Below are 25,259 nucleotides of genomic sequence, written 5' to 3'. Positions count from 1 at the left end.
CTACTCGGCACAGACTGGAAAAGGTCGACGAATTCTTACCCACTCATCCTGGCGCTGTTTCGATTGGCGGCACTCAGACAGGTCATGATGATTGCCTCTTTACCAGGCAAAAACGAATGACGAAATTAAACACAACGGATGACTTGTTTTATAGTTATCGATACCGCATGCTTTTCCGCTTACTTGCACGTGCACTTTACTTTGCCTGTTTTCGTGGCGACATTTTGGAAAATATTTCTTCAAACGTTTCTAAAACAAGGGTGAAAAATAAATTTGCCACGTTTTGGCGCTGAAGCTGTTTACAGTCACACAAATATGACGTTTGGAAAGAAATAGTATATTTGTATTGCTTTTGCCGCAGCTACGTGACTCCAATATTCTCAAAATCACCAATGCGTATATTTCTTCGAAGAGGCATGACGGCTGTCTGATCGATGTTTGTAAACACATTGGACCTATTACAGTTCGAAATAAATTACACAAATATTTGTAATTGTTGAAAGTGCATATATTTAGTGTAAGTACAATTTTGACCTGTGGTTAGAAGTTGTTGGTCACAATAATTTCACTGGCAATTGATACTTATTGCTGAGCTCAGGCCGATTGTATCGAGTTTACTGTTATAATTTAGCATTTTAAGCCATGCATATTTTGATACAGGTCCCATGTGGTTTCCTGTGCTCACAACAAGTGGCAAGTCAGGAGCTAGTTATCTCATACATGTAAGACACGTTGATATATTTCATGACACCTCTGAAGGATACTGCATGTATTCCCTAAGTGCATTCCTTATGTATGTAAGACGTAACTGAAACTATTAAGTTTTGTCATGGCCATTTGAATTTGGTTTACTTCAGTGGCAATAAACTTCACCTCAAGACAATCAACAACGATGACAATTTATTTGTTCTTGCAGTTTTTATATTTTTGTGCATGTCAGCTATACATGAGACGATGCAGGTCCTCTTGCTGGGTTTCCACCAGGAAGTTACTGCTGCTCTTGTTCTCTGTCAGACAGGGGTCTCTCGGCCAGAGTCTGAAGGGCTGATGTTGAAAGAGGGAGTTAGCCAAAGGTAACGTTATCGACATAAACAATATATGAAAAATAATGATGTTGAAATGTGAACACATTATGCACAACGAAACGGTTTGGTTTGGTTTGATTGTTGTTTAACGCCGCACTCAATATTCCAGCTATATGGCGACGGACTGTAAATATGCAGGTTTTGAAAAGACAATCCAGTGATCAACCTCTTGAGCATCTGTCTACGTAATTGGGATACCATGACATGTGTCAACCACGTCAGCTAACCTGACCACCCGATCCCTTACGACAAACATTGGTTGCTGAAGACCAATTCTAACCCGTAGCTTCATGGGTACAAGGGGAAGGGAATTACTTGGAAACAAATAGCAACAAATCATTGTTATGTATTACACGTAAAGGTGAAATATCTCTTCGCTCACCTTCAATAACTTTGTTAAGGGTAGCCTCCCTCTCATCAATAGCGTCTGCAAATAATAAGTACAATATTTTACGTAGTGACTGTTTGAATAGACGATAATATGTCAACTGATATAAAACGTCAACGCCATAGACTAATGACACCGGATGCAACGATAACTATGTCCTTTCTCACAGGTAGCATCAGCTATTAACACAATTTGTATAACGCTTTTCACTGAAACGGTTCAGTTGCGCTGCCATGAGCGGTATAGAATTAAAGAATATTTATTCTTTGAGAAAGCGATAACAATCATCAAATTTATCTACCGCTATTCTTTGAACTTTGATGCTGAGTATTTGCACACGGCGTTTAATGTTTAGACTGATAGATGTATATCATATAATATATACTAATTTCAATGGTCTCATTTTATTTATCTATTCCTTCCTGTTACGTATATTACAATAAATGAATGTGAACTAAACTTAACTATGCGTAATATATTTCGTTTGTTGTAACAAAGTCATACCCCTCATTTCGTTCGGGTCGCTGTCAAGACTGTCTGTAACATCCCGACCGGTAACTGCAGAGAAATAGAATCGATAAATAAGAAGCATTCGTAAAAGTACAGCAGTTAAAAAAAGGATGCAAATTAAACATCACCTAAATCCTCGCAAATACATACCGTGTCGGGATCGCCATATTCGGCGTCGCGGCCATCCTGGGCGTCGCGGCCATACTGGGGTCGTGGGAATCGCGGCCATCTTGGGAATTGCCGGCGTGTTCGTGGCCACCCCGACACCTCCGAGTAGCTGAGGTAAACAACAAGCACAGCAATCGCCAAAACCAGCGACATCCGCATCTGATGAGCACACAAAGTCCCATGCATTACATGTTATTAAGAGGGTTAGCCGAAACAACACAATGCAGCTGAAATACTGCTGAAACAAATATCTGCTCATGTAAAGTCACAATTTACCTTGACTCCGCTTTTGACAGAAATTTCGTATGGATGTGGAAAGGATTTTGTCGCTCCTATCAAAATTAGTTGAATTGTGCGTCATGCTGCATATTTTAATTCATTTCCAAACTGAACAAAGTATGGGCCACATGTTGTCTCCCATTAGGAACAGCGAATGTAGTTCCACCGTATGAATTCGTGACGTACAATTGTTACAGATTTCACATTTTACTTTTCACAAAGTTTAAATTTCAGCAGTACTTCTGTATAGTTATTGCATAATTAATACTAGAAGGTCCGTTCTCATATTTGTGTATGAAATGGAGCGAAAGCCTTTTGCGTTTATGCAAATAATTAAAAGTTATCTTATGGAGGCATGTAAAATGTGAAGACTTCACAGTGTGATTATACTCACTGTGTCGAGTACTAAACATCTTGGAGGAAATGACTAAATTCCCAATTCTCCAATCTTCCGCGATAATAACGTTATCTCCTATTCAGAAATATAATCTAGTTTGGAGTTTAATTTCGTATTTCGTTTCAAAGGTTTGATTTTAATGTTATGTTCAGTAGATAGAAATATCGTTCAGGATGGAAAACATCAAACTGCAGATGGGAACTACTTCTTGGGCATCAATACATAAACTTGTTGGCTGCATGCAAAAGGACTAGTTCATTTTGTCGCAGTAATTGTGACCCAGGTCAACTAGAAATTGAAGTAATTAAAAATGTCTTCTGTGTTTGAACAACAGTCTGTTTAGAATTTAAACAGTTTTAATATTGTTTCAGATAAAGTTCAGGATGGTTTTTGGAGATACACCAATCTTGCAATGCTGTTTGGATAGCAGTAGTAGTAGTACATGAAAACATAAAAGTACACAAAACTACTACTACTACTACTACTACTACTACTACTACTACTACTACTACTACTACTACTACTACTACTACTACTGCTGCTACTACTACTTTGAAAGTAAAACGCACAAATCTACTATGTATAAAGACCGATCAAAAGCAAACAAAACAATTCATCTTACCTTGCAGACTGTCTTGATATATGATCACATTCGCATTTGGAGCCAGTATTTATCGCATGCAAGCGTGAAAACCAATTAAGCATAGGATGTAACAAATAAAACGGGAGGTGTGTTTGAATCGTGATGGTGAACAGATAATGAACCAAAGCTAAACTGTCCCATATGTTTTGACCCGTTCGTAAAACAGTGACACTTGCAGGAAACACATGGTCTTTCATTCCAAACAACAGCGAACGTTTTCGTCGGTCTGTAGTTTTAACTCAGATCCTTCTTCCAAAGACCATGAATTTTAAGTCCCTAAAACCAATGTTATGTGTATATATATTTTCAGGCTGCACGTTTGCCTGTATACCTCTAAAGGAAGCTACATTGGTACTGTTGCGATACATCAGAATGTAGTGGTGTGTTGGTGATATTACATTTGTATTCAGACTCGGAGACAGATTGGTCTGGAAATTGTTAGGCCTGATCAAGAATATTCCAGTATAGTCTGACACCTAAAGTTCGATACAATTCAGGAAGCTCTTTAGGAACACACCAATATTGCAAGTGTAATCGATATGCACAGTTTGTGAACAAGCTCGATGTGTCCGTTGTTTGCGATGTGTCTACAAAAATGCCTGATTCATGAAGAGATAACGAAACATTCAGTAACGAATGTTTCACATTGCGATTTGCCTTTGGTAGGGTACGGGTGTGGCGCAGCGGCGTCAGTGTTGTGTTTTTTAAGTTTACCGATATGGCGGGGGCAGCGTAAAGTTTTTGTCAAACCACGGTTGCCCATGGGAATCTTACTGCCATAAAGTATCGAGGCCAAGTTTTGACCCCATCCAGCTACATAGTCCCAGAGTGACATTTTAAGTTGGTCACTGGTCACGAGTGGGATATGGGTTTGATGTATCCTCTATGTTTGGTTATGTTCTCTGAGCCGGAAGGGTGAGGGGAACATAAACAAACATAGACGGTACATCTACCCATGGGTTAATTTTGAACTGTTTGAAGCAAGGGTATCGGATCATAATAAGGAGTAACAGTTTGGGCATTAGCCAATACCGACAACGACAAGAAAAACAAATTTAGAGTTATGTCAATTCTATCATTTTGCATTGATGAATTTCGCAAATCATGGGTAATTTCCGTACATCATACGTGACACAATTATTCGCGATAAATGAATTTCCACAGTTCCGCATTCCCAGCGGGTAACATAGAAAATTTTACTCGCTTGTAAGCGGGGTACATTGAAAATAATAGAAGAGCGCTCAGCCATTCAGAAAAGGACATTTATGAGTGAGGTAAAATAAATCAGCATGACAACGCTATGCCCCATGCTGCAGTTCGGGACCTTCTTACCTAAAGCCGATGTTAAAATCATGGACCTCTCGTTTACCGAACATTTGGGATTAGCTGGGAAGACCAGTGCGACAGCAAATACATCGATCCCAGAACTACCAAGAACTTGGACAAGCACTCACTAACCAATGGCGACGCCTTCTGGTGAGGGTGTTTAGTGCGGAGACGTTGTCGTGCAGTCACGCCGGCCTTAGAAGGTCACAATCGTTATTGACGTCTTCTGTTCCAGCTTCTTTATCAGTGTGAAGTTTCCTTTGGCGGGACAGGCAACGCGGGGCAATATATTTTCAATAAAATAATACCAACATCCATTGTTACCTAGACGATAAAAGTGAGATAAACATCGTTCAAAATAATACACACATTAAAGCCTTTGTTGGATTCAAGAAGTGTCAAGTTTTTAATTTGGTTCAGTATACTCTCACAATATTAATGTTAATATTGATTCTCCTTTCTACGTTGTCATGATGTTTTCATGTATATTTCCAGCTGGTGCCTTGTACAATCATGAGAAACACCCACCAGGCAATTATTTGGCGAGAATGAATCTATACTGATAATGGTTGTCTGATTCATACAGCGTGTTGCACAACGTTAACACGGAGCAGATGTTCGTATTTGTATTTTCCAGATATTACATCGGTAGACTGTGCGATCATGTACGCCATCACGCATCACCATTGGCAGGGTGTATTGTAGCACTTTCCAAAAGTGTATAAGTGTCAGTAAAAACCTACCTGACTGTGACTGTTCCAAATTATCAAATGCAAACATTTGTCATTTTCCGGACATTTTGGGTCTCTTTCATAATTTATACAAACCGAAACCCCAACCCTTATGGCAACCATTTTCTTGTGGCTTTTATTTCCATTATTTGATCACGGTTTTTTTCACGAGGTTAGAAAACATGTTCTGAATGTTCAAGGAGTTTCAGATTCAGTTTATTCGGTAATTCTGGCCTTAAGGCCTACATTACAATTGTTGTTGTTACAAAATACTATGCAAGTCACGTGAACATATGTTTACATTCATGGTTACATTTATGGCTACGCACAGTGAAAACATGTTTGAGATAAATTGCTACAGACTTAACAGTCATAATATTCATAGAATTTAACAAATTTGACAGTGAATGTTTATCTATTACAGTGTTTGAAAGAAATGGCAAAATTAGGTGCTTGGTGCATATAAACATGACATGGAACCCATCCTCTATAGCGCCTGTAGTACAATTAGAACAGATCAAATCATTTTTACATTCTGTAGAAATACCATGTTTACGTGCCCTACTGACACTGAAATCATGAAAACCAATTCTTAATTTACATAAAGCTCTTATCAAAGATTTTTCATGAAAATTTAAAATATACGATTCTGGTTCTAGCAACGACTTATGAGAGGCATAATATTCTAAATATCTAGAATTACTAATGGACATAGACCACGCTTGAATGAAAATATCACATAGGCGCTGTTTGAAAAGAGATATAAAACAGTCTTCATTGCCAACCCCTTGGGCAAGCCATACATAGTAAAATTCAGTAGAAAAGATTAATAGTCTAACATTAAACACCCAGTTAACTTTACCAATATCATCTTGTGATTTCAAAAAAAGATAACACTGTTTAGGGTACCTTAAGTAATGCATTTTACCAACTCTAACCAATATTTAACTGCTCTTTTTCTACCAGTTTCTCCGTATATAGCCTTATTAGAAGCAAATTTACCTAGATTTAGAAATTGTTTTAAAAATGTAGTTTGTACCTTTTCTATACAATGAAAATAGGTCATACCCCAAATTTCTGATCCATATAAAAGAATAGGCATTATTTTACAATCAAAGATGGTACAAGCATTTTGGAAAGAAATAAACGAGTTAGCTTTGAATAAATAGTAGGCTGCCTTAGATGCTTGTGTTGCCAAACTTTTACACGCTGTTGACCAATTTAATCTTGAGGAAAATATCAAACCCAGGTATTTATAATATGAAGCACATTTAAGTTTTACATTTCCATAGTACCATTTTTCTTCCTTTTTTTAAACACCGCCATTTCTAAAAACAATAACATTTGTTTTTTCTCAATTCACACTTAAATCCCATCTCGTGCAAAATTTATGGAGAACATTTAACTGTTGCTGAAGACCAATGATAGTGTAAGAGAACATATTAACATCATCTGCAAATCATAATATCCTCAATATCTGGAGATATAAAACACCATTTTTACATTTATTATGAATTTCTGTGGCAAGTTCGTTAATGAAAAGAATAAAAAGAAGCGGGCTTAAAATGCATCCTTGCCGTACACCTGAAATAGTGAAGAATATATCAGTTTTGCAATTTCCAATTTTTACACAAGATCTAACAGATGAATACATATTACGTAGAAGATTGTACATTTTACCATGGCAACCTGATTTTAACAACATATATACAAGTTTTGAACGATCTACATAATCGAAAGCCTTTCTAAAATCAACAAAGGCACAAAATACCCGTCCCTTTGGTCTTGAGAGATATTTAAAACAGAGAGTTTGCAGGGTAAATATATTGTCCACTGTGGAATAGCCGGGTCTGAAGCCAGCTTGAGCTTCTGTTCAAGGAGTTGTTACTCTTGATCAAGTCGAAAAGCATGAAACATACTTGTTTCTATAAATGACTGTTTTCACCATCCATATAAATGATGTAGGCACACGGCTATCACAATGATTATGCAATGATGCCAAGCAAAACTGTACAAAAAGAACGGCGAATGGGATTGAGATATTTGCCAACAGTGAGTGAGTGAGTTTAGTGTTACGCCGCACTCAGCAAGATTCCAGCTACATGGCGGCGGTCTGTAAATAATCGAGTCTGAACCAGACAATCCAGTGATCAACAGCATGAGCATCGATCTGCGCAAATGGGAACCGATGACATGTGTCAACCAAATCAGTGAGCCTGACCACCCGATCCCGTTAGTCGCCTCTTACGACAAGCATGGGTTACTGAAGATCAATATTTTAATCCGGACCTTATTTGCCAACAGATGACCAATTACTGGAACAGTAAAACATCAGTCAGCTAGACAAGACACTATTTTTTAACTTTATCCTTGTCACAGTTCACATTGCTTTGAATGACAGCTAAAAGTGCGTACTTTGGACAGTTGAGATTTTGTATCGATTTTGACTATCCTTAGCTCTTTGCTCTAAGCGAAATACTCAGGATCGAAACAACACATTAAGTATAGAGCTTTTGTTTGTAATTACTAACTGGTTATACTTTCACTTGTGACTATGTATCAAACAAATTCAATAACATTTAAAATATGTTTGGAGGCAAACATAAGTATCAACAAATGGAATTGATCAAATAGTGCTTCATTTCGATTCCATTGATTTAGAGTTTTGCATCACTGTTTAGTCATCCGTTCTTCAACACTTTGGAGAAATATGATAATTCACAATTAAGTGGTCAATTCAGCTGAAACTGTTAATACGTGATGCCGATGCCATCTTACTTCAAATGTACCAGTGGGAATATACAACCTTGGTATGCTAACAACAAAGTTCCTGAGTACACCAGGGATGACCCCTCACTGTCCTTTTTGTACCTGTCTATGATAATGGTCCAACAACATCTTTGTGAATCACTGACATACAGACAAGCTATTGTTTTGTTCAGTTAACTCTTGAATTGTATTTAGTTTTAAACTTAGATATTAGTACTCACACATACTTTATCAAAATTAATGGATTTTCTCACATCTTTCTGTCTTACATCGTTTTCAGTTTTCGTGCAGATGTCAAAGGGGAGCAACTCATTTCAGAATAATCGATATGTTGTGTGACTGAACCCAGTGATGAAACAGGATATACAATTTATTACACTGCGTCACATAACGGTAAATGCTAGCAAGGCAATGTCAATATACGTCTAGTGTTTGTGCCGTACTCCATGTCAAACTACACTGACCATGAGACATGTCCTTGGCATCAATAGCTTCTCTCTTGGAAATATTTGTTATACAATCATAACATCGCACTTATCGTATTAATGGGGTTCTAAGAATTCCGTGGTTCAAGGAAAAACAAAAGTATTACATCCAGGGGCGTATATAATTTTTATTCATTCGCTGCATATACAGATATTTATACAGGCCAGTAATATATGTGTATCAAGATCCCCTGACCTTTCAAATACCATTGCATCGATTATACATTCGTAGCGAACATGTATTATTGTATGACATTGAACTTTTCTTGCAATATCGTTACTTCACTTAGAATTCATTGCAAATTTCACTTTGGATGCAACATATTTCTGTACCGACTTGTATTTAATCAAACGAGGTATCAAAACAATATCACACATCTACATGTACATCAGTAAGGAAGATGTTAAAGTTGCTACACATAAAGGTTACAGCAAATCTATGGATGCAACAATATCGGTGTATAATTACCACATGTTATCAACAGGTTACAGTAAATATATTGTTTGGGGAAGAGTTATATACAAGTCTGACCGGTCTCAATTCGCAGTATTGGCCGTGTTTGCAATAACACGTTTGCCTGTTCCATAGTCAGATATTTACAGGCCGCTGTGATGCAACTGGAATATTGCTGAATGCGGCTTTAAAAACATTTATTCACTCATCAATATAAATTTCCTACTCGCCCGTACATGTGGGCTTAGACGTTACAGCACTAGCGTAGACTATGAAGGAATGTACAGAGAGTTATACATAGCATGGCGAATGTCGGATACTCCTCAGAAAAAATCAGGCTGATTGGCCACTTGGGTATTCTGAAGTGTTGCTTCGGGTAAGGTATGTGGTGCGGCAGCAAGAGACTAATATACATCATTGACAGCAACATCTCTTCGCCCTGCACGACAGCTCTTTACAAGTGTCACCCTTCCTCCTCACATACTCAAACATGAAGAAAGGAATAGCTCAACTCGGGTAATTACTTCTTTCGCGAACCCTTGTGCGCCTTCTCAACATCTCATCAGCACATCAGCACATCAGCACACCATTACATCTGCAATGTACAGCGGGCATTATTCAATAATGTTCGCTACATATTATATAGATTGTTTGGGTAATAATCACGATGTTGAAGTTTACTTTCTTTTTTGGACAAAAACCTTCACAAATAAATATGAATTATGAAATTCTAGTAAATATGAAACCGACTATACATAATTACCATATGTTTAGTACTGCGGTAACACTAACGTCTTTTAAACGAGAAGCGAATTGAATCGAATGCTGTTCATCACTGCCATATTGTTTCTATACACAAATGGCAACATTGCCTGTTTTTGTATCATTACCTGGACTGACCCTCACTATCTGCATTGAAATATATACTTACACAGGATGCCGCTTGAAGTTCTCCCAGCAGCGCTGACACTGGAGCCACACAGGTCTACAGTTGTCAGGCAGTATCCCCCGGGTCTTCAGGGCCTCGATCAGGGCGTGGTACAGTAGAATGTACTGTTCCTGCAAGCAATAATAAATATATATAGGTTTCTGTGGGCCCTGACCCATTCTATCGTAGGCACCACAAATCGCTGTAAAGAGTAGTTGAAGAGTAGCGTCCCTTAGACGTTTGATCTAAATGTGAACTCAAAGGTTTCAAGATTGATCTGTTAAGTAATGCCGTGATAAAACCCGCCGTGGTGTATATATGATATAACTCAAAGGGGCACTGAGAAAAACCCACTAAAAAATCCTGCTGGTTGCGGAAACCAGCCATTGCAACACCTTAAGACGGATGAACATTTATAAACAGTTACTGAGGAGAATTTAGATATCTCACATGTACACCTTCCAGTATAATGAGCTGGATATACTTTGAGCTCTGTATTATCTTGTAATTAATCATAACGCTTGTCATTCCCCTGAAATGGCTAAATGAACCAAATCATTTTACCATCTGCATATGTTATCAGAATATATAACTAAGTATATGACGTTACTGTTACTGATCGTAACATATGGCCGAATCAAGTCCTGGTTTTGTTACCTCTGTGTGGACCATGTTCATCCTCTGCATGCGGAATCCCTGGACACAGGAGAACACACATACTCGATGTTCCTCCCTGGACTGTTCAATCAGATAAACTAGGGCCAGGAAGGTTCCAGTTCGCCCAACCCCAGCACTAGGTGAGAAACAATATATTTCAGATGATACAGTCTAAGGTAAACATATACACATTTTATTAGTGGAGTGTGCTATGACAGGAAGAGGACATGCCTACCGTTTTCGCGAACATCGTTAATTTTAAATGACCCATTCATGCGTTCATCATTTAACCTTTAACAACCAAAGGAATCTGATGCAAGGGTAATGGGGATTGATAGTTCCCTTGCTCGAATCTTTGTTTCATTCACATACATACTTTCTCGTCGTGTTTTTATTTTCATAATGTAACAAAGTCATTACATTGTATTTGAAGTAAATCAGAATGCGACTTGCAGTTTTTCAATGAACAGCTTTAATGACATCCAAACGAACAAGCATGCTATGCAACACCTGCAGTGGACCACTGTGGTGCCTCCCCCGTCTGTGTCCGTGTTCCTGACCACTTTGTAGAAGTCAATGAGTGACGTCACTTCATCCGGGACACCGTAGGCCGGCCAGGATGTATAGTGCAGGTGATGGATCACCCTCGTTGGAGAGTTGGACTTTAATGAAAATGAAATTCAAATGTATGCATGTCGATTCCTGCGACCTCCCACGGCACGATATTGAGACAAAATGATTAACTGTTAGACGTTAAATTGTTAATATCAGCGTAAACCTTACTTTCCATATCGCTAAGCGTCTTGTCGTGTAATGCTTGAACACTCTCTCCTCTATACACTGAACCGATATGTATCCATATGTCTTGGACTCGACGCCGCAGCACGGCCAGTACTGGTCACACTTTGACTGCAAATGAGAAATATGAATGAGATAAATGAGATACAACATAGATAGATATATGGTGTGTCAAGGGCTGGTTATGTGGATCCATACTGTTTCTCATTTAATACGTCACGTCTTCAAAGACTTTTATAACTAACTTCTTTCAAAGGTATCATAGCTAACGGTAGAAATGGCATACATAGCATATTTTCAAAAAATGTTTAGTTGGCACAGTTCATTAGAGAAAGGAATAACATCGATATAACTATACTTTGCAATAAATATACTTACAAATCCTGCCTCGAAGAGGTTGGTCAACATTACAATCTTGTTTACATCAGCTTGCCAGATCATTCTCCAAAAGTCCAACACCGCGTGGCTGGAAGGACCTGTGCGAAAAAGTAAATAGTGTATAACATTTGTTATACACCACCTTTCCTGGTATAAACTTCAGACGTGAAGTGTAACTTCACTGTAGTCTTTAGATGCTGTAACAGTGAAGTTGTGTATATTTGAGTATGCTTGTGTACAACCATTCCGATGGGTAAAACGTACGTCTCATTGATTTACTTTATTTAGTATAAACAAAATGACAAACCTTGTGTTGCAATGAATTGCGTTTCTTGTTTGTAACCCTAGAAAGTAAAAACAGAAGGAATATATAGTAGTGTGAGTATTATATCTAGTTTTTGTTTAAAATATATGATATAGCAAAGATGAATACACCCGAACCATACATACAACACGTGATACATTACCCCAGACTGAATAAACATACATACTATTAGAGTCGTTCATGTAGATTTGGATGTTATACTCACATCAATGTAGGAAGCGTTGATATAATCACTTCCGCCCTCGTCCTCCACCTCCAGACACACTCGTGTGGTGTCAACTAAAACATTTCATTCAACACACTCAGTGTCCGTCTAGACAAATTAAGCAACCAAAAACAAAACACTGTTACGTTTTATGAAACTAGCAACCGCCGCAATATATATGGAATATTGCTGAGTGAGGCGTAAAACTAAACTCACTCACTCACTCACTTTGAAACTAGCACATGACATTGCACATATTACTCACATGGTAGAATGTCCCTATATCTGTTTTTGAAGACATTCTCAGTCAAAAGTCCACAGTGAGATGAACTGGCGATTGGCGTAGGTAATTTCTTGAAATAGAAGATGGAGAGAACTTCACATGTACATATCCATATACTGCTGATATGTGTTCTGGTATTGGACACGATAGAATGTGTGCTGGTATTGGACATGATAGAATGTGTTCTGGTGCTGGACACGATGGAATGTGTGCTGGTATTGGACATGATGGAATGTGTTCTGGTGTTGGACATGATGGAATGTGTGCTGGTATTGGACATGATGGAATGTGTGCTGGTATTGGACATGATGGATGTTCTGGTATGTGTGTGCTGGTATTGGACATGATGGAATGTGTGCTGGTGTTGGACATGATGGAATGTGTGCTGGTATTGGACATGATGGAATGTGTGCTGGTATTGGACATGATGGAATGTGTGCTGGTGTTGGACATGATGGAATGTGTGCTGGTATTGGACATGATGGAATGTGTGCTGGTATTGGACATGATGGAATGTGTTGGACATGAATATTGACATGATGAATGTGTGCTGGTATTGGACATGATGGAATGTGTGCTGGTATTGGACATGATGGAATGTGTGCTGGTATTGGACATGATGGAATGTGTGATGGAATGTGGTGGTTGGACATGATGGAATGTGTGCTGGTATTGGACATGATGGAATGTGTGCTGGTATTGGACATGATAGAATGTGTGCTGGTGTTGGACATGATAGAATGTGTGCTGGTGTTGGACATGATGGAATGTGTGCTGGTGTTGGACATGATGGAATGTGTGCTGGTGTTGGACATGATGGAATGTGTGCTGGTGTTGGACATGATGGAATGTGTGCTGGTGTTGGACATGATGGAATGTGTGCTGGTGTTGGACATGATGGAATGTGTTGGACATGATGGAATGTGTGCTGGTATTGGACATGATGGAATGTGTGCTGGTGTTGGACATGATGGAATGTGTGCTGGTGTTGGACATGATGGAATGTGTGCTGGTGTTGGACATGATAGAATGTGTGCTGGTGTTGGACATGATAGAATGTGTGCTGGTGTTGGACATGATGGAATGTGTGCTGGTGTTGGACATGATGGAATGTGTGCTGGTATTGGACATGATGGAATGTGTGCTGGTGTTGGACATGATGGAATGTGTGCTGGTATTGGACATGATAGGAATGTGTTCTGGTATTGGACATGATGGAATGTGTGCTGGTGTTGGACATGATGGAATGTGTGCTGGTGTTGGACATGATGGAATGTGTGCTGGTGTTGGACATGATGGAATGTGTGCTGGTGTTGGACATGATGATGTATGTGCTGACACTGGCCATCCCGTAAGACATGAACTGTGAACGATATCGATATACTGATCAATGTGCATGTTTACAATTTTATAACAATCTTAACGTTAGCTAACACTGGTTTACCTTGAACTCCTCCGCCATGTAACTGACTGATTCTTCCCCTTGCAGTTCCGGACACATACGTATTTGAGGAACACACTTCGCTTGTAAAAGAAAGGCTAATTTCATTTATCAATATATCAATACAATAACGTATGATATAAAACTGGTTAATACTGACAAAACTTGAATACTGGAAACCTCATAAACACAGAGGGACATTAAACATCACTAAAGGGAATGAGCACAAAAATCAACAATTACAGGCACATGTAGGTGAAAATATTACAAAACTAAACCCTAAGACAATACTGTCTTACAAGTAAACAGATAAAACAAATTATACACCCATGTTTCTGGTGGCTAAAGAGGGAAAACACCCAAGAAATACTTAATATTTAAAACGGGTGTTACAGTTGTGGTTTGGACCTAAGGTTGCAGTGCTTCTGACACTGTTGTCAACCGATTAGCGTTATGGTCAATTTTAAATACATGCTTTCCTTTGCCCGACAATTTACAAGTAAACGAATTATGATAATGTTTTAATGCAAACTATTAGCTGTACTTACGGCCGCCGGCGTGTTCGTACAAGGGGTTGTCGGCGTCGGACATGTCACTGACGGTGTCATCATTACGCTCAGACATTGGAATGAAAGGAGCAAGGACAGGGGTGTCAGCCTTTAGTTTCAATTTCCGTCTTCGCCTTCTACAACATACCGAACACGCGAATTGAGGTGCCGTTGCATGTATTTGTCACTGGGATACCAGTGGGTCGCGGTTCGTATATCTTCGTGAACACCCGGTATCATCACTGTTAGATACAGATTCATATACAAACTTTTAATGTTTTTGTCGAAATCGTACGAAGTAACTTTTAGAATGACTATGAAAACGTTTATGTCGCTTTTATATAGCTTATTTCAGATAAACATGTGGAAGAATTATGCAGTGCCTTCCAGACAGTGCCTTTCAGAATTACCTCTTAGTCATTATCATTGCTAACTTGGTCGACATACTTACCTTCTCCATACGATAAGTCCAACAAGAGCCAGGCACAAGCACACAGCCATCACAACCAGTATTACACCGAGACTTTTGGCTGTAACTCATGTAACAATACTGCATTATACATAGTCTGTCTCACAGTCCCTCAACCATATTATTTTCCCTACAGCCTAGCCCTACCTGCAATGCTAAAGTCCTAAATGAATAAAGTCTACGGGCCCGTTTCACAAAGCGACCGTAGCGCTAAGATGATCGTAACCCCCATACTTTAACAAAGACTTACGACAGGCGTAGCGCTACGACCGCTTTGTAAAACGGGGCCTAGATTTCTCGAGGTTCAGGCTGGTCTCTCTGGGGCTCCTTTTCAATTCAATGAGTTTTATTTTTGCTACAATCAAAATTATATATATTCAGAGACTAATCGTTTGTCTACATTGTACAATACACCAGCTCAAATGCTATCAAGGAATACACCGGTTAACATCCTCTCATTCTGAACCCGTTCAAATATTACAAACCATTAAACATTTAACTTCAATGTAATGAATCAACAACTAGAGACTATGTGCAGTAAGGAAATCAGCTGTCTTCAGATGAGTTAGAAGCTTAATCTTATAAGAGAAGTGACCTGCGATTTCCGTGTGAGATTATTATAAATAAAGAAAAATGTTAACTTACCTGGCGATTGGCACTTTCCATCTTCAGTACATTCTTCCCTACAAGTATCAGGACAGGAAGTATTGCAGTACTTGCCACTGTTCCCTGGATTACATCTCTTGCACTGTCCTATCTCCTTGTCACATCCATCTCTACAGCTCGGGGGACAGGTGTCATTACAATTCTTTCCTCTGTAACCTGGCTCACAGCTGTCACACACCCCTGTGTGTTTATCACATCCACCTCTACAGTTGGGGGGACAGGTAACATCACACTTGTCCCCTGTGTAACCTGGCTCACAGCTGCCACACTCCCCTGTGTCTTTATCACATCCACCTGTACAGTTGGGGGGACAGGTAACATCACACTTGTCCCCTGTGTAACCTGGCTCACAGCTGTCACACTCCCCTGTGATCCTATTACATCCACCTGTACAGATGGAGGGACAAGGTGTTCTACAGTGTTGACCGTAATACTGGGGATTCTGACACGGTCCTGTACAACCATCACCATAACGTTCACACTGTGTACAGGCTGTAGGACAGTTCACTCCACAGTTATCTCCCTTCTTGCCGGCCACACATCCCTCTGTACACACAACACGGGTGTTGTTCATCTGACAACGAGAGTTGAGACAGGTGTCTGGACAGTCATGTTGACACTGTTTACCATAGAACCTGGAGTCCAGACACTGGAGACACTCTCCAGATGACGTCACATTGACACAGCGAGGTGGACACACACCGTCAACACAGGTCACGTTGTTACGGTCACAGTTGGTGCAAGGAGCACTTGTTGAGAAAACTGTAAACAGTGAGGTGGTTGGCAATGGAAGGTTACACTATGTTTCGAAATATGATAAGTACATGTCTTGTCAACTAAAAGAAATGCGATAAAAAGTACAGTGACATCCTGCGTTGACTTGAACTGTATGATGGAGAGGTTCAGGAAAAAACAAACTAAGCAATCTTCTGATTGCGTATACTACACGGGTGTTCTCAAAAATGAGACAGGGAATCATAGAATGTACTGAATCATTGCAAAACAGTTTGTGCCATCGCGGAGAGATCAGGACACTTCACAACAAGACCTACACTTTTGTGTATTGGGTCATGATAACGGTATTGTATCTGATCTGCACCACCTAAACGTGATGCTTAATCAGAATTTCTTCCACTAAATGTGTATTTACATGTGAATTGCGCTCTTCAATACATACATGCATACAGACATACAGACATTACCTTTCAACACCAGACATGAACAGACGATGAGTTGCTTGATCCATTCCATGCCTTTTCTTGGTGTAGCTGGGTTCCTTTTTCCGTGGCCAGATCACTGAGTCTAAAACACAAAAGGCCATTTATAATTAGCATGAACCACCATGCGGGTATTAAATGTACACAGTGAGTTCTGAATAATATTACAGTAAGGTGCTGGTATGAGTTCTGATAGAATCAACAACATATTAAACAATGACATTTGAACATAAATACCTCCAACAGCAATGCAAGAACGCAATGACCAGCAATGATCGGGGTAATTGTACCCCACTCGCTACGCCAGCTGAACAGAAACAGGTGCTTGAAAAGGTCCTGCCCTTTTCTTATTCATCCATGTGTCCATCAGTGTTTTGGGGCAGAACAGAGGTTAACGTGTCACTCCGAAGACCTAGGTTCAATTCCTCACATGAATACTAGTCTTTTTCTGATGACCCCGCCGTGATGTTGTTGGATTATTGTTATTATGAAATCTTACTCATTTTGACACTTCATTGTATCTATGTACTTTTTAAATACTAAAAAACGTTTAGGAGAGTATATAAGCTAGTGAAAAATTCATTTTTTCAGTTGTTACCTCTAATGGGTGAGGTCATCGACGGAAATGGAAGAGTGAAACGTGACGACCAGTCTGGGATGTGTAAATGAATCAGATTCATACAGTTATTACACAATACCTTCAGCATAACCAAGTTAAGACCGGAAAGTAAGATAAGTGAGTAATGCATATTTAATTTCCGGTTTGTTATTTATGCTCATCTGACAGTTAGAGTAGCGTGCTGGTAGCCTTTCCTCGTTCGCCAGCACAATTGTATACAAATATCTCAGTGGATTGGCTAAAACAAAATGACATGTGTATCAAATTCAAATCAAACACTTCATTGCCTACATGTGAAAACAAATTGTTCTCATATTAATATATTAAAGTTTATTGGCCAGATGGTGAATTTTATGATGTTTTACCATGTCATTCGATTCCATCTCTATAACCACAGCTTGCATATAATCGAAACTGGGCCGTGGACACCAGTGGGTGGTTTTATGAGCGATATCCCTATCTGGTTTGATACAATAGAAGCGACAGAACCGTTCCAAGTTCATAAGAAATATCTGCCAAAGCAGAGTCGATTGTATAATTGTGACTATGTCATGAGCAGATATTTGTTTCAGCTGCATGATGTTGTTGTAAACAAATCGGGTCTGAACCAAACAATCCAGTGATTGTCACTATGTGATACGATGACAGAGCATGTGTTTATGAATCACTATGAAACAGTGATGATACCAGGTGTTCGCAAAAAGGTGAGCGTATCCTGCCCCACCGGTGGCACCCGTCATAAGCATATGCTAAGTCTTGTCATTTGTTCACCTGAAATAATTCGGGGACGTATGGTATAAATAAAGATAGGGAATTGAATCGGACATAATTTTTCACTGATAACTTCTTTGAGAGGTATTTAGAAGTTGTGATCCTTCCTTTTGTCACTGATGCATCAAATTTGGACATTTCCTCCACATGTCTACCATAAAACTTCTTGAAAGCTTTACTGAGGCCTTAAATGTTGTAACCTTGATCAAACAACTTCTGAGCAAGAATGGCATGACGCTGTTTGTAATCCTGATAAAAACAGCACAGCCGATTGTACCTCAGAAGTTGTGAGATGTAAACACCAAAGGCTGGAGCTGTTGGAATATTGCTCGACATGAAAGGGAAGTTGACGACTGGAAAGTTGAAATCATCCCTTTTGTCATACAGCCTTGTGGAGAGTATTTTGTCACTCTGTATGCATAGATCTAAATATGAAAAAGTTGAGGCGGTCTCACTTGTCTCCTTAATTTCAAGTTTAGGGGGATAAATCAGTGGAAGGCAAGTGGCTAGTTGATGGTTATTGAACGATATTGAATCACCGATGCACCGGAAGCTAAAGGTCTCGGCCATACTACCTTGTCTTGATTTTGCCAAGACAAGCAGAAATTGTGATTCATATGCATAAAGAAACAGAACAGATCCGCAAGGATAACCTAGTCTGACGTCTTGATGCGTTTTTCTGCCTGTGATGACGAGCACGGGTTCCGAAGCCAAAAGGTTTTTGATGATAAAATAAGGAATCGTTGACACGAAACATATTGTGTAACATGACACTATATGCTGTGGTTATATTTTGGGTGTCCATGTGCTGAAATGTCTTACACAGAACTACTTGAACATTTCCAACACCAGTATAGAATAATGTAATCTTTTCCTGTAAATGTGTATTCTAAACTGTAACATTCCATGGCACGTTCTCGCTTTGCTGCTGATAAGCTTAGAATTTTGATGTGTCTTTAACAGGTGTACCATTAACAATCTCAATTCACCGTGCTCCATGCTGTTGACGCATAACATGCAACGTGTGATTCAACAAAATCACGATTTTTATTCCACGAAGAACATTGTACAGAATGTTGACTTGTGACCAAATCAAATCATGTGTAACTATTTACTAAAAATAGTAAAGAAAATATCAGGTGTGCACTTTCTGAACATGTACATCAGCTTATTTTGAACATTGGTTATCAGTGACATGTGCATTAAGGTTCGACCTTAAAGGTCACATGCAACGTAAAGCACAACTTTGCAGATTCTGATACCTTTCGGTATGGACTTACCGAAACAAATCATCAAAAATGCAAATTCAACTTATAAAGTTGAAAAATAACGCGATGAAAAAACCCGCGCGAAATCATAGTTCAAACGATTCACTAACTTTCCCCCAGCGCTTGGGGGATTTGAAGTGGTTTCAACAGCTGGGCTGCGCTCATAGCACATGCGCAGTGAAATAGGTTCTCGGAGCTTGGAAGCGGGTTGTCCGGTGAATATTCGGTGAAGGCTTTGGTGTGAGCTATTTTTCTAATGTTTTGTTTATATTTCACAGGCGCGAGCGAGCAGATTACCGATTTAACTGTTTATATAATTTCATTTGTCTATTTCACCATACGTTCTACTTACCGAGTCACTTTCTCAGTTCGATACTTAAAAGCAATGTCATTATTTAGCGTCGACAGGATTTCTAACTGTGATATAGATATGTCGGTGTCACAGATAAAACTCAAAGTCTGTTTTATTGGCACGTATGTGTCTGCCTACCTGCCTACTAATGACAATATAAAATACACAATTTCAATCACTGACCACATGCAATTTGAACTTAACACCTATCAGGCTATACACCATAAACAAAACGCATTGATTTATGGCCCGAGTTCGGTCTCTGTCATATTATGTAATTACACAGACAGGCAGGTTTGATACTTGTACACATGACATGTTATGATGCCTGTTGAATGCAAAATGTTATACACAAAAAAATGAGCATGTATTTACAAAACCCAACACATCTATATATACACACACACAATGAGCCGTGAGGGCATCTGCAAATGAACCAGCCGTTACACTTGAGTGCAAACCCACCCGCTCTGACTGGGTTCGGTATCCCGGCTGCTTCGTTTCTTGGGAAGTAAACCCAAGTACAAAATATTGCACTTTTGATTTGCAATTGTACGCTTATAATTTTGCTTTTATGCTTTTTCATAACCAGCAATGTATATTATATGTCATGAATAAGTGATAATTGTGTTTTAATTATGTTTGATTATTTGGTTGCATGTGACACATTCAATCGATTTTCAGCTGTTTCGGTTTCAATCGACAATATCTGTAGTGAATACATTCCGGGTTTTTTAAGACCGAAACATTTCGTTTGAGTGAAGACCAAACTTCATGTATGAAAAGGGTAAATCAGGAGATTTGAGTAACGATTTTCATTTTGCGGACACATTGTTTTGAGTCAACCTCCATTGTCCAAACACCCAGCGAACAATTATTTAGGGGAAACACTTTTCTGTATATTGTGGAACAGTATGGACACACGCATAAAAAGAGAAAACAATTCAAATGGGCGGTCCTCAAATGATTACAAATGGATAAGTGTCAACTGAAATGAAAATGAAACCTACTGATTTTTTCCATAAATAAGAAAAATATTGTGCCTGACAAGTAAAAGTCTTTGTGTGACACTTCACAGCTATCACCTGCCATACAAGAGCGGACTGGCGATCTTGTGATCTATGAAAGAGAGGGTTAAAAAAAAATGTTGGTTGTGAACGACTGACATCTGCTTTTAAGTAAGACAACGTTGAAAAAATATGTGATTCATTTTGCAGTACAGTTGGAGGGTTGGGAGGGGCATGTAGGGAGAGAATAATATTCAGTCTCGATTATATGACCAACAGATTCTATGCGTAGAGAACATATACTGATATGAATCATTGAATTGAGAATCAGCAAGGACACCAGGTGTTCACGAAACGGATGACGATGTCCAACACCCTCGTCATGACATAAACAAACTACATATGTACTGAAATATTTTATTCGGTATTTATTTTCGTGCTGTTTTATGACATAGGACATCGCGCTATTCGAAAATAAGAAACACTAAATCTGAAAAAACGAGGACAAATATGCATTTGATTGGTTGTTATCATAGACCGGACATAAACATTTGGACTTTTCGATTGTTACTGTATGACTCACAAATGACGTTTTCACTAAACCAGTTGACATGGCACAGAAACTAAACACCCTATGAACGGAGAGTAAATCTTCTATATAACCTCAGACTAGTAATATGTATTGTTTTAACTATTGCAGTTTAAAAACCAAATAGACGACCTCTGTGGCGCCTTTAAGATGACAAAACAAGACTGGTCAGCTTAGAGCCAATATCCCAAACCTGAATGTGGTATTCATGTTAAGCTGGCGCATGGTATTCCATTGGGCTAGCACTATGAAACCCACATAAACAGGAGCAGTACATAGACACTTACGTCGCCAGAGAAGTGCAATAAACTTGAACCCGACGTTAAACCCTCACTCATAACAAGGTATGCTTGTTCTTATCATCTCGTTTACATTTCAGCTTGGCGAAACCTTGCTTAAACATCGATTTAATTGCAAGGAATATTTTATTGGTCAGGTAACAAAATCAATTTCTTCCCATGGCAGTGTACATATTCCTGTCTAAAACCTTATTTTTGAGAGGTCGATTGTTTCTGTACTGTGGAACATGTGTGTAAACTTAAGTTGCCTCGTGGTGGTATACATCTTAGAGAAAGATTTTCTGGAGGATACGTCTGGATGTCTCGCAACGCGACTCGCCTGCCCGGAATGCTAGAGGATGATGGTTCAACCCCTAGTTCCTCTACAACGTATTCAAAGATTGTACTTGTTGCTATCCGCCATTAAGAGTTAGTTGTATGAATACACAATGTCATTTAGAAAGTGATGCAACACATTTGTTATATTTGGGATGACATTTTCTCAAAAAAGTACCGATTCTAGTTATTTTGACATCTTGAGTCCCGTCCGGGATTCGAACCTACACTCTCATATTTCAGTACCTGATCGCCAGCACACAAAGCCAACCGCCTAACCCACTCAGACCACTGGTAGTCTAGATCAAGGCCTTTATGTGCCCTTAAGTGTAAATTGGAAAGGCTCCCAAGGCCCAAAGCTATGAATACACAATGCTATTGAGAAAGTCGTCAAATCCAACATATATGTTATATCTGGGATTGCATTTTCTCAGTAGAGTATCAATTCTAGTATTTAACTGAGAAAGTGTAATCCCAAATATACTCGGCGTCATTATTGAAGGGTCAAGTTATTGGTAACACTATTTCCTAAAACGTTGTACAATCTTCGTTTTTGTTTGAAATATATACAACTGAATGTTTTACAAATTTTCTTTACAGTATAGAAAGCACATCAGGTCACTATTACGTTCCTCAACGTCCGATACATCCTGCTACAAATGGCACAATTTTTATTCAAATTGTCATGATTGAAATCAACCTGCCATTTAATGTCAATGGCTTTGTGTACCCCTCTGATAAGTGTTAATTGGCACGGCAATGGCATTGTGTAATCATAGCTTTCGGCCGTGGGAGCCGTACCAATTAACACTTATCAGAGGGGTACACAAAGCCCGGAGTCTAGACTACCAGTTGTCCGACTTCCATTTTTGTGGAAGTCGCGGAAGCTGAGTGGGTTAGGCGGCTGACTTTGAGTGCTGGCGATTGGGTGCCTGACTCTGAGGGTGTGAGTTCGAATCCCGGATGGGGCTCAACTCAGAAAAAGGACTAGAAATTGTACTTTACTAAGAAAGTGTAATCCCAAATATAACACATGTTGCTAAAAGGGGTCTGACTATTGGCATTTTAGAATCTCTTCAAGCTCAGAGGCAGGTTGATGTCCGCTTTAATGTGAGTCAGAGTGCTATCGGTAGGAATGGGGCAGAGTCACAACAGTCACATGATTAACACTGCGTTACCTAACAAATTCCTTAACGCAGTAGATCTTCAGACAGAACACTTCGGTGTTAACAATGTGAGGATACCCAGGAGCATCCTTCGTCGAAGTGTAAGGGCAGCCGGATTCGACGACCTGCAGTCGTCACAAGCAGGCCCGTTTGAAATGGAGTAGATATCATGGCCGCTGTAATTCAACGTCAATGGTCTCATGTGCTCTTCACAGATGAAAGCAGATTAAAAGTGTTCCTCCCTTACAGGTCGGCAGAGGATTTATAGTCGCAATGGAGAGAGAATCACAGATACAACTGTGGCCACGCATAACCGATTTGGTGGAGGTTCGGTCATGGTTTGGGCAGGGATAACCTCTACTGGACGTACTCTACTGGACGTGGTCGACAGTAATCTTACCGGACAGCGTTATCGGGATGGGATTCTGGCTCCTTTAGCAATGCCATTCCTGTAAGCAATGCATGGTTTTATGGTCGACCCTCTTTACTGCAAGAAGACAACACAAGGCCTCATCGGGCCGGGATTGTCACGGTATTCCTTGGGCGAATGGAGTGGCTAGCATACTCGCCAGACCTCAACCCAATTGAGTATGCCTGGGATGAACTCGGTCGACATGTGTACACACATCACCCAGCTCCAGTGGACCTCCCAAGACTCCGCAAAGGTCTAGTAGAAGAATGGAATGCAATTCCGCAAGCTTTGTCTATGAACTTGATAAAGAACGTGAGAGCAAGGTCCATATGTGGCTTGGACGCGCGAGGAGGGTAGACAAGATATTGAATGACCGAGTGCTTCATGTTTGTCACTTTCATTTTAGGGGATTGGTCTATACAACTGATGCTTGCTAGTGCAGTTTGAACGTTTTGTCTGTATGTCACGACGTGTCAGGTTTGTTAACGCATTAAACATTATGATGACACTCTATTTTTATAGAAACTTTTCTTTACATGTGCTTTATATCATTTGACCCGATATTAATAACGCATAGTATATAACATATATGTTTGGTGTAGAGAGGGCATAGCAATGCCTGGTCGGATCTGAGTCCATATACTGTTGCCATGTTAAACTTGACGTCCTACCTTTTAGTCCTTACAAGCTGTCACACACGCGTAGCGCCCCAAACACGAATCAGGCACATTAGTCACGCAGGTTTCCCGATTTGAGTTCTGTTTAACACAATCAAATAAAACGCAGTATACCTACCTGTGTCTTTCCAAACTGAACTGTTAACTGACGATACAGACCTCACCCGTCTCACCTGCCTTGTTCTGCGTATGAAACGTTAAGATTAGTTGTGGGTATGCAAACAAAGATTTATCACAAAAGAAGTGACAGCCATACTTCCAATCGACAGTCACTTGATGGCGGAACGATATACCGGAAGTTAATTATGGGAGGGGTCTGTTTTAATTAGTTACATGCCTGGATCTCGGCATTGATGGGACACTCTTGAGGACTAGCCAACTCGGGATCAGTGTACTCTGTCGGACTATGGTATCCATGATAAATTGCGGTCATATCCCCGTGAATTTGCTTTACAAATCCTACAGAGTTCGGTGTACTGCAAAGCAGGCACACAAGCATGCACAAACACGACATACTCTTGAACACTTCATGTCACCACACATCTTAGAGAATACGTTTGGATTTTCAGTGCCACAGTCACACTCTTTGATGAAATCAAAGATAAAGACTATTAGTACAAATATGAGTATAATG

General features: G+C 39.5%; 1 protein-coding gene across 11 annotated transcripts; it reads right to left on the bottom strand.

The window, feature by feature from the left end:
• Nucleotides 1–885: 885 nt before the first annotated feature.
• Nucleotides 886–24,902, bottom strand: LOC124289764 (receptor-type tyrosine-protein phosphatase F-like). Of its 11 annotated transcripts, none has more exons than XM_046726417.1 (19): nt 24,744–24,852; nt 17,136–17,235; nt 15,913–16,695; nt 15,250–15,334; nt 14,799–14,935; nt 14,254–14,333; nt 12,792–12,879; nt 12,527–12,600; nt 12,304–12,340; nt 11,997–12,094; nt 11,604–11,729; nt 11,331–11,482; nt 10,821–10,956; nt 10,167–10,294; nt 2,237–2,310; nt 2,134–2,177; nt 1,978–2,031; nt 1,468–1,512; nt 886–1,044 (listed from the first exon to the last, which is right to left on the bottom strand). In XM_046726417.1, exons 2-17 carry the CDS (start codon nt 17,182–17,184, stop codon nt 1,981–1,983), a joined length of 2,142 nt encoding a protein of 713 aa, XP_046582373.1. In that variant the 5' UTR covers nt 17,185–17,235; nt 24,744–24,852; the 3' UTR covers nt 886–1,044; nt 1,468–1,512; nt 1,978–1,980. The 11 variants fall into 11 exon arrangements, 9 of the variants coding, with proteins under 9 accessions (XP_046582373.1, XP_046582372.1, XP_046582371.1 ...); XM_046726416.1 differs by having other exon boundaries at nt 2,134–2,192; nt 2,228–2,310; nt 24,744–24,823; XM_046726415.1 differs by lacking the exon at nt 1,978–2,031 and having other exon boundaries at nt 2,134–2,192; nt 2,228–2,310; nt 15,913–16,227; nt 16,321–16,695; nt 24,744–24,813.
• Nucleotides 24,903–25,259: the final 357 nt, after the last annotated feature.

Source organism: Haliotis rubra, unplaced genomic scaffold (genome assembly GCF_003918875.1).
Source record: "Haliotis rubra isolate DU_JTF1 unplaced genomic scaffold, ASM391887v1 Scf449, whole genome shotgun sequence".
NCBI lineage: Eukaryota > Metazoa > Mollusca > Gastropoda > Lepetellida > Haliotidae > Haliotis > Haliotis rubra.
Note: the sequence above shows the minus strand (reverse complement) of the source record. Positions and strands in the feature narration are given on the sequence as shown.

Coding starts and splice junctions, on each gene's coding strand:
- LOC124289764 (XM_046726409.1), bottom strand. CDS start 17,184: ATGGAATGGATCAAGCAACTCATCGTCTGTTCATGTCTGGTGTTGAAA. Junction 15,335..15,912: donor TGGAAAGTGCCAATCGCCAG/GTAAGTTAACAT, acceptor TTGTTACATGAG/TTACAGCCAAAAGTCTCGGT. Junction 12,601..12,791: donor ATATAGGGACATTCTACCAT/GTGAGTAATATG, acceptor GAAATGTTTTAG/TTGACACCACACGAGTGTGT.